The sequence below is a fragment of the Dipodomys ordii genome, unplaced genomic scaffold (assembly GCF_000151885.1).
Source record: "Dipodomys ordii isolate 6190 unplaced genomic scaffold, Dord_2.0 Scaffold13, whole genome shotgun sequence".
Taxonomy (NCBI): Eukaryota; Metazoa; Chordata; class Mammalia; order Rodentia; family Heteromyidae; genus Dipodomys; species Dipodomys ordii.
Window position 1 is genome coordinate 18,267,454 of NW_012267229.1, and position 10,670 is coordinate 18,278,123.

General features: G+C 45.3%; 1 protein-coding gene across 1 annotated transcript; it reads left to right on the forward strand.

Moving 5' to 3' along the window:
- The first annotated feature begins 2,155 nt into the window (after window positions 1-2,155).
- On the forward strand, window positions 2,156-4,306 carry LOC105981512 (bactericidal permeability-increasing protein-like). Its single transcript, XM_013010705.1, has 2 exons — window positions 2,156-2,289; window positions 4,188-4,306. Exons 1-2 carry the CDS (start codon window positions 2,166-2,168, stop codon window positions 4,304-4,306), a joined length of 243 nt encoding a protein of 80 aa, XP_012866159.1. The 5' UTR covers window positions 2,156-2,165.
- Window positions 4,307-10,670: the final 6,364 nt, after the last annotated feature.

Genomic DNA, 10,670 nt, shown 5'->3' on the forward strand with positions numbered 1-10,670 from the left:
AAGGAGGAGGCTACAATGCTTGATAAGAAATGTACTCATTATCTTGCCCATGTAATTGTAACCCCTCTGTACAGTATTTTCACAATAAAAATTTTTTTAAAAAAGAAAAAGAAAATTCTTACCTACAACTAGCAAAAAGCCAGAAGTGAAGCTGTGACTCTAGTGGTAGAGTGCTAGCTTTGGGCCAGCACCTAGGCTCTGAGTTTAAGCCCCAGTATACTCTCTCTCTCTCTCTCTCTCTCTCTCTCTCTGTCTCTCTCTCTGTCTCTCTCTCTTACACACACACACACACACACACACACACACACACACACACAAGCAAGCTAAAGCTGGGTATGTCTGTCTTCATTTTATATCCATCCCCTTTACTACTTTTGGGTCAGATTCCTGTTTAATTCCACAACCAGAAATGTTGAACATTTAATTAAGGAGTATTCAGCTACATCTACAAGTCTCTCCCACTCTGAGGCCAGACATCAAAGTAAGAATACCAAAAATATTTCAAGATTTACAAACATATATCATCATCAACAGCCAGCTTCTACAACATCCCATTCCAGACCCCGAAAGAGCAGCACCTAGAAGCCTCCAGTCATTGCCCTAGACCTCAAAAAAAATACATTTGTCCCATCTTGCCCCAGAATTGGCAAAAAAAAAAAGGACAAATACAAAAAATGAATAATACAAGAAAAGAATCACTCTAGCTATTGTATGGCATACTACTCAGCTCTAAAAAAGGGTATATGGATACACAGAACAACATGGGCTAATTAAAACATAATGTGGCTGACCACTAGTGTCTTATACCACTAATCCTAGCTATTCAGGAGGCTGAGATCTGAGGACCAGAGTTCAAAGCCAGCCTGGGCAGGAAAATCTTTGAAACTCTTATCTTCAATTAACTACCAGAAAACCAGAATTACCGCTGTGGTTCAATATGGTAGAGCCACTAGCCTTAAGCAAAATTGCTCAAGGACAGCGTCCAGGCCCTAGGTTCAAGCACCATGACGACAAGTAAAAGAAAACAAAACAACAAAACAATGTATAGGAAGGAAGCCAGTTAGGAAAGAAGATGTCAGCAATAACTCCATTTACATGAAGTTCTAGAACAGAAAATACTAATCTGTGGTGACAGAAAGCAGAACTGTGGTTTCTGGGATAGGTAGCTATAAGGGAGATTGGAAAGAGGCATAAGAGACTTTATTGAGGTGATGGAAGGTTCTAGATCTGAGTTAGAAGTAGCCACAGAAATATGTTCACCTGTCAAAGTATTTGAAATGTACATATTTTAAGCCAGCTGACTCACGTCTACAATCCCAACTACTCAGGAGGCTGAAATCTGAGGAAAAGTCCGAGAGAGACTCCATCTCCAATGAACCAGCCAAAACTTAGGATGGCAAGATGACTCAAGGATAGAGCAAGTGAAAAAGCCAAGAGAGAGAAAGAAAGCATAAAGCTTTGAGTTCAAACCCCAGTACTAGCGCGCACACACACACACACACACACGCACACAAATGTGCATTTTATTGTGATAAAGATAAATTATACTTGAATAAAACTGACTCCAAGGCAACATAAGCAAGGGAAACATCCAAAAGTGTTTGGAAGCCTAGAGTAGTGGAGCATCTATTGTGCTTATGACTTGAGATGATCTTGCTTAAGTGGAGAACAGCAGATTCCAGTGGATTCCAGCTGGGCTAGAGACAACAGGCAGGCAGCAGGCTGGACCCGTGGAAGATCCGGTTGGAGAGGTTGGTGGCAGGCAGCCACTCAGCGGTGGCCTTCACAGCCAGGCTGGGTGTTTAGACTTCAAACAGTGATAATGAGGAATGAATGGAGGGTGTTGAGCTGGAGATGTAATATGTGGGAGGCTCCGCTGATAGCGGTGGACAAGAAAGCTTGAAAGAGGAAGGATTTGGAGGTGTGGCACCCTTCTGCTACTCTCACATCAGAGAAAAAAAAAAGAAAGAAAGAAAAAAAAAAAACCTCCAGCAATTTCACAAGCAACCTTCTCTAAGTTGCTGGAAACTGTCCCCAAAGTCCTGAGCTCTCTTCCCCCACCCCACCCCACCCCAAGCTGGCTCAGTTCCTCATCTAGCCCCAGTCTTTATAAAGCACCTCGGCCTTCACTGTTACCTTCAGTCAGGAAAAGGCTGAAGTCAAGGATGAAGGCTAGACTGCACTGTGTGGCTGTGGGCCTGATGCTATGGATGGGGAGCTCCAGGTTTGGAGAAGGGACTGCCAATCCTGGAATTGTGGTCCAGATCACTAGAAAAGGCCTGGAATATGGTAAGTCCATGGAACTGTTTTCTCCTGGTGTCGACATTCTATTGCAGGCTGAGGTTCTGACACTGCCCACACTTCGCATTTGTCACCTTTCCGGCTTCAATTTCCCCATCTTGGGTCTGGGAGAGGAGGTGGGGAGGAGTAGAAGTAGACCACCATTTTCTCTCACATTGATTTTTTTTTTGGGGGGGTCCGGTCATGGGTCCTGAACTCTGGGCCTGGGCGCTATCCCTCAGCTCTTCAGCTCAAGGCTGGCGCTCTACCACTTGAGCCACAGCGCCACTTCCAGCTTTTTTTCTTTTTGCATATGTGGTGCTGAGGAATCGAGCCCAGGGCCTCAGGCATGCAAGGCAAGCGCTCTACCACTGAGCCACCTTCCCAGGCATAAAATTCTTTTTTTTTTTTTCTTTTTGGGTCCAGTCGTGGGGCCTGAACTCTGGGCTTGGGCGCTGTCCCTCAGCTCTTCAGCTCAAGACTAGCGCTCTACCACTTGAGCCACAGCACCACTTCCGGCTGTTTTCATATGTGGTACTGAGGAATCGAACCCAGGGCCTCAGGCATGCAAGGCAAGCGCTCTACCACTGAGCCACCTTCCCAGCCCCATTCTCTCACATTGAAAGGGCTAGGGCCAGGCACTGGTGGCTCACACCTGTAATCCTAGCTACTTAGAAGGCTGAGATCTGAGGATCAAGATTCAAAGCCAGCCCTGGCAGGAAAGTCTGTGAAATTCTTATCTCCAATTAACTACCAGAAAAAGTGGTAGAGTGCTAGCCTTGAGCACTCTGGGATGGTGCCTAGGCCCTGAGTTCAAGCCCCATGACTGACAAAAAGAAAAAAGGAAAAAAAAAGAAGTGGGAAATATATTAATGTGGAAATTCTAGGGGATCCACCCAAGACTGACTGGAGCGGAATCTGCATTGAAGACATATGACCTAAGCAACGGTGCCAAAGCTGAAGGTTTGATACTCCTCTCCCCTCTACTGTGGCAGTAACCGAGTCCTCCAAGCCCTGCTATAGTTGATTCTTGCACAAGCCCTTGCTGCACTAGTAAGGAGCAATGATGGTCATTTGCCTGGTACTGTCAATCATGGACAGAATTTATTTATTTGCTTTTCTTTATGCTAGTACTGGGGTTTGAACTCAGGACCTGGACATTATCCCTTAGCTTTTCCACTCAAAGCTGGCATTCTGCCACTTGAGCCATTACCTCCTTTTCTTGTTGTTGTTTTTTTTAACTGTATTTTTTTTTGTCTTTTCTTTTTTGGTACTGGGGATTGAACCCAGGACGTTGCGCTTGCTAGGCAAGCGCTTTGCCACTGAGCTACATCCCAGCCCCCTTTTCTTGTTTTTGATGGTTACTTGGACACAAGAGGCTCACACAGAGGGTCAGGGAAGGTGGCTCAGTGGTAGAGCGCTTGCCTTGCATGGATGAGGCCCTGGGTTCAATTCCTAACCACCACATAAGCAGAAAAAGCCAGAAGTGGTGCTGTGGCTCAAGTGGTAGAGTGCTAGCTTTGAGCTGAAGAGCTGAGGGACAGCACCTATGCCCAGAGTTCAGACCCCACGACCACCACCACCACCAGTAACAACAACAAAAAAACACACAACAAAAGAGGCTCACACAGATGTTCCTGCCCAGATCTCAGCCTCCTGAGTAGCTATGATTACAGGTATGAGCCACTGATAATAATTTAATGCTTAGGATCAAGTTAGTGTCATTAGTACCATCTTGCTGATGGGGAAACCGAGGGTTGAGGAATTTAAGGGATTTACTTGGTATCGCCTCAACAGTAAGTGGAATTCAATCACAGTGACATGATTACAAAGCCCAGCTCCTCAAGCTGTCTGCCACATAACAGACTAATTGAAGATCCTTCCCTTGGCCCCCTCTGCTGCTCCAGCCCACCAGTATGCAATTGCCATCCTGAAGAAGGAGCTGTCTACCATCAAAGTGCCCAATCTCTCAGGACACTTCAGGATTCGTTGGGTTGGATCCGTCAGCTATGATTTTCACAGGTGAGGTCTCCTTTCTCTACTGCAAGAAGAGCAAAGGAGGAAGGGTGGGAACCAAGACTTACAGGGGAAGGAAGATCAACACAGACTCAGAAATGGAATAAAAAGAGAGAAGCCTCTGGGGTTGTATGGGAATTCAGTCAGCGAGAAACAGAGAAGCTGCATTTAGAGAGGTGAAATTGGGAATCTTTATTGGAGAGCCCACGTCTGCAGGTGGACTGCTGACTCAAAGACCTGCAGCCCAGGACAGAACTTGAACCAAGCTTTTAAAAACCAAAACCAGGGCTGGGAATGTGGCTCAGTGGTAGAGCGTTTGCCTTGCATGCCTGAGGCCCTGGGTTCGATTCCTCAGCACCACATAAGAAAAAAGCCAGAAGTGGCGTTGTGGCTCAAGTGGTAGAGCGCTACCCTTGAGCTGAAGAGCTGAGGGACAGCGCCCAGGCCCAAAGTGCAGGCCCCATGACTGGACCCAAAAAAAATAAAACAAAACAAACAAAACCACATGCTTTGGGGGGAGACCAAGTCTTAACAAAAGCAGAACTTTATATGGACATACTCAGATACAAGCTCAGGGGTCAGCTGAACTTTCCATATGAGGGGTACACCTCAAACTTTCCATACATGGAGATAATCAGAGGCAAACAAATCAGATCATTTAAGGGAAACTGAAGGCCAGCATTCTCTGTAACAAAGTTCTCCCAAGGCTGAACAACATGATATCTGCAATTCAATGAGTGGCCTCTCTCACCTCTAGGCTTTTCAGTGCTGGGTGGAAAGCTCCCTCCACCCAGCTAGGCACCAGGATGGAAGTAAGGACAAGGCATATTGCTTAGACCCAGTCTCCTTACTTCATTCCCCACTGGTTTTATGTACATGAAATCAAATCATTGATTTCTCACTGAGAGAGCTGCATCGGGCCCTTAGGAATATGAGCCTAACCAAGCTACTTTAACCAACACTTACAAAAGGCTCTTCTGTACTAGACCTGTTTCATTAGCACTAAACAACATATTTTTTCTAAGGCTGCCCGAATTCCCCTGTAATTTTTGCCTGGGCTGTTTCTACCTGTAATTTAAGGAGTCTCTCACAGTCAAAGTTGGTTCCATATGACTGATATCCATATAGCCAGGAGGTTTGGAGCTTAAACATAATCAGCAATCCTTTCCCAGATCAGGCTGAGTAAGGCTTACAAATCTATGTACTACAGAAAGAATGTCACACAAAAAAAAATCAGCTCCAGCAAATCCAAAGCAGCTTTTCTCTAGGAATCAGCCATGTATGATGAGGCCAGGCAGGGGTCCCATCTGTTTTTACCATGTGGGCAGGATGACAATGTAGAGTTCCATGCTATGAGGCAGTCTTTGAACTTTTTTTTTTTTTTTTCAGTCGTGGGGCTTGAACTCTGGGCCTGGGCGCTGTCCCTCAGCTCTTCAGCTCAAGGCGAGCGCTCTACCACTTGAGCTACAGCGCCACTTCCGGTTTTCCGGTGGTTTATTGGAGATAGGAGTCTCATGGTCTCTCCTGCCTGGGCTGGCTTTGAACCGTGATCCTCAGATCTCAGCCTCCTGAGTAGCTAGGATTACAGGCGTGAGCCACCAGCGCCCGGCTAGTCTTTGAACTTTTCAACTTAAGCTGAATCTTCAGGTTGGACGGAGTGGGCTGGATCCAGGCTGGGCAACAACAGCTATCTCCCAGACTGTTTACACACCTTCTGCTGAGTTACCTACAAGTTCTGCAGAGACTTAAGTTAACCTAAGGCAGGAGCCTGAATTTAGTAGAATATATTTCCCAATATTCTCCTGGTTGCTTTCTCTGAGAACACCAATTTTGAATTAGGGAGTCCCACTGTTTTGTTTTTGGTTTTGGTTTTTGTCAGTTGTGGGGCTTGAATTCAAGGCCTAGGTACTGCCCCTGAGCCTCTTTGTGCTAGTCTAGCACTCTACCACTTGAGCCACAGTGCCTCTTTCAGTTTTTGAGTGGTTAATTGGAGATAAGAGCCTCACAGGGGATTGGAAATGTGACTGAGTGGTAGAGTGCTTGCCTAACATGCATGAAGCCCTGGGGATGATTCCTCAGTATCACATAAATAGAAAAAAGGCAGAAGTGGATCTGTGGCTCAAGTGGTAGAGTGCTAGCGTTGAGCAAAAAGAAGCTCTGGGACAGTGCCTAAGCCTGAAGTCAAGCCCCAGGACTGGCAAAATTTTTTTTAAAAAAGATTCTCACGAGGAGTTTTCTGCCTCGCTGGGGCTGGCCTTGACCATAATCTTCAGATCTAAGCCTACTGAGTAGCTAGGATTACAGGAGTGAGCCACTGGTACCTGGCCCACCCACTGGTTTTTAAGAGAGTTTTTAGGCTGTGGCCTGGGGCAATTTACCAGGGCAACAACTTTTGTTAACCAGATTTTCTCCAAAAAGGCTAGGATTTCCTGGGAAGTCACAGAAGGTTTGAAGTTGTACCTCCATCTCTCACAAATGCAGTCTTCACACTCAAGGGCACCTGTACTAATTACCATTGTTTTTCCATGCCTATTTCTTTCATCTATCCTCCCTCATTTTCCCAAAAATGAGTTCAGTTCCTTGATCTTAAGGGGAATTGATGGATAAAGATCCATCTTCTATAACTTCTTTAAGCTGAGTAAAGGGCACTGGGCCTGCCTATCTTCCCAAGGGCTTGCTAGTATCAGATGTCCTTAGGAGCAATAGTACTCTGGTTTACAAAAGCATTTTCCTGACTGCCTGGGGAACCTGATTTTTACTGACTCTCACAATGTCTAAGTTACCTGTGCAGTCTTTTAGATAGCTCTCAATAGGAACATGATCTCAGGTCCATACCCTATTGGGTACAAACCTCTTTTCCTGAACAGATGAATTTATATGCCTGGTGCTAGATCAAAACTCACTGCCTATTAGGGCTTTGAGCAGATGCTGGGGGCTGGGATTTTAAACTATCCCCCATATGACAGTCCTAGCTTTTTACTACCTAATACAACAGATGACTGACAGACAAGGGTATAAGTCCCTGCCCAGTTACAAAGTAGACAGACATGAGCATTAGATCGGCATGCCTATAAACTATTTTCTTATAACCTCCCAGCTCTGATTAATTTTCAAGGGCCAAACACAAGTGTCTCCAAAATCTGACACCATCTCCTTTCATGTGAGCAGTATCTTCCAACTGCCTCTGGATGCTCTGTTGTCATCAAGACAAGATTTTGTACCAGCAATCTCTCTCCCATGCTGGGATAATTCCCCCGATAGCATTTCCCCTGAACTCAGGGCCTGGGCACTGTCCTGAGCTCTCCTGCTCAAGGATAGTGCTCTACCACTTTGAGCCATAGCTCCACTTCCAGCACTCTGCTGGACAACTAGAGATAAGTCTCACAGAGACTCTTTTTCCCAGGCTGGCTTTGAACTGCAGTCCTCAGATCAAATGAGTCTTTATCAAAAGCTCCTTTACTCCAATTGAAGCAATAAGGAGATCGATAAAAATAGTTTTTAAGCATGGGTTACCTGGAACTTATAAGAATCAAAGTTATAGCTAACAAACTTGTAGAAGTCATCTGTCCCTCTGTGTGCCCACCTGTAATTGCTACAGAAGATTTGTAAAAGCAAAACTGAAACAGCAATTAAACAATCATATTCTTAATTTTTAACTGAATATACTTTAGGACACTAATTGAAACCATTGTTACCAAGTCAAACCTTTGCAATTACAACAGAGAATGCAGGAAAATGCTCTGTATCCAAGGTAGCTCACACCCTTGAGAAACAGACATTACACAGCAACAAGGCCTTAAACATAAATACTTATGTTAACTTTAGTAGTCCTAATTTTTGTTTTTCCACTTTTAAACAAACATTTAGGACAATTTTACTCCCCAAATTTCTTTTATCCAGGGACTCATTTTTAATTCCCTTCCTAAAGCCTTCACACTTTAGCTTTGATTTACATTTATCTTTAACCCTTAGAAACCTTGAAGCACTAGATAATGCCCCCTTTGCAGTCTGAATTTAAAACTGTCTGCTTTTCTTCTGCAGTCTAAGTTAACTCTCAGAAAACCTTTGAACTTAAATGGCATAGTTTTTCTTTTTTTTTTTTTTTTGGTCCAGTCGTGGGGCCTGAACTCTGGGCCTGGGCGCTGTCCCTCAGCTCTTCAGCTCAAGGCTAGCGCTCTACCACTTGAGCCACAGCGCCACTTCCGGCTTTTTTCTTATGTGGTGCTGAGGAATCAAACCCAGGACCTCAGGCATGCAAGGCAAGCACTTTACCACTGAGCCACCTTCCCAGCCCTATGGCATAGTTTTTCTACGTGTAAGAATTACATGTAGGGCTGGGAAGGTGGCTCAGTGGTATAACGCTTGCCTTGCATGCATGAAGCCCTGGGTTCAATTCCTCAGCACCACATAAGCAGAAAAAGCTGGAAGTAGCACTGTGGCTCAAGTGGTAGAGCCTGTTCCCAGCCCAGGCAGGAAAGTCCATGAGATTCTTATCTCCAATTAACCACCAGAAAACCAGAAGTGGACCTGTGGCTAAGTGGTAGAGCATTAGCCTTGAGCTGAAGAGCTCAGGGACAAAGTTCAGGCCAGGAGTTCAAGCCTGACAACTGACCAAAAAAAAGATAATTCCTGACAAAGAGAGCAGAAGAATTTCTCTTGCTTTCTCCCTCTTTCCATCTACTATTCTTCCTGTAGGTGCTTCTCATTGTCCAATCCTAATTGCAAAGGATGCTGGAAAATTTAGTTTTCACAGGTCAGTCCCAGTATAGGCCAGAGCAAGGGAAGGCCATGGGATTGATATGAGGGCAGAGGGAAATAGAGAGTAGTGTGTTGCTAACCTGAAAAACACTTGTCCAATTGAAAGAGGGACAGCTGCTACTCACCTACAGTTGATACTGTAAGGAAATCTGCTCTTCTGATTTTTTTTCCCAAGAAGCCAGCTGGGTTGGTTTTTGTTGTTGTTTGTTACTGTTGTTTCCTCCACATTGTTCAGCGTAAAAATTTTTTCAATTTAAAATGTTGGCAACTGGGGCTGGGAAGGTGGCTCAGTGGTAAAGCGCTTGCCTTCCATGCCTGAGGCCCTGGGTTCGATTCCTCAGCACCACATAAGCAAAAAGAAAAAAGCCGGAAGTGGCACTGTGGCTCAAGTGGTAGAGCGCTAACCTTGAGCTGAAGAGCTGAGGGACAGCTCCCAGGCCCAGAGTTCAGGCGCCACGACCGGACCCCCCCAAAAAAAAAATGTTGGCAACTACTGGGTACCAATGGCTCATGCCTGTAATCCTAACTACTCAGGAGGCTGAGATAAGAGGATCTTGTCCGAAAGTCAGCCAAGGCATACGAATCCAAGAGCTTCTTATCTCCAAATTAATCAGAAAAAAATGGAAGTAGAGTGTTAATCAAGTAGTGGCTGCCAATAAAGAACTCTGGCCAGCCGGGTACTAGTGGCTCAAACCTGTAATCCTAGCTACTCAGGAGGCTGAGATGTGAGGATCGAGATTCAAAACCAGCCCAGGGAAGAAAAGTCCATGTAACTCTTATCTCCAATAAACTACCAGAAAACTGGAAGTGGCGCTGTGGCTCAAGTGGTAGAGCGCTCGCCTTGAGCTGAAGAAGTGAGGGACAGCGCCCAGGCCCAGAGAAATTCTGGCCAGAGCCTGGTGCTGGTGGCTCATGCCTATAATCCTAGCTACTCAGGAGACTGAGATCTGAGGATCACGGTTTAAAGCCAGCCCAGGCAGGAAAGACTCTTATCTCCAACTTGCCACCAGAAAATCAGAAGTGATGCCATAGCTCAAAGTGGCAGAGCACTAGCCTTAAGTGAAAAAGCTCCAGGACAGCACTCAGGTCCTGAGTCCAAGCCCCATGACCAACCAAAACAAAAACAAAAAACATACTCCTCCCAGGAGATCTTTTGTAAAGGGCCAAGGTAGTAAATATCTTGAACACTGTATGTCACATGAGCTTGGAAGGACTACTCAGCTCTGCCTTTATAGTGCTAAATCAGTCATAAACAAACATAAATAGACGGATGGAGCTGGGCTTCAGTAAGCTTTATTCATAAAAATGGGTGGCAGACTCTATTTGGTCCACAGGTCATAATTTGCTGAGCCCTGATTTCCTTCCTTCCTTCTTTCCTTCCTTCCTTCTTTCTTTCCTTCCTTCCTTAGTCCATCCTTCCCTCTAACCTCTTTCCCTCTCTCCTCCCTTCCTCCCTCTACTTCCTCCATTCCTTCTTTCCTTCCTTCCTTTTAATGTTTTAGACAGTCACTTTGTAGCCCAGGCCTATAATGCATGATCCTCCTGCCTCTACCTCCCAAAGCCTGGGATTACAGATGTGTGTCTCTATGTCAGGTTTGAGCCCTGATCTTTTTTTT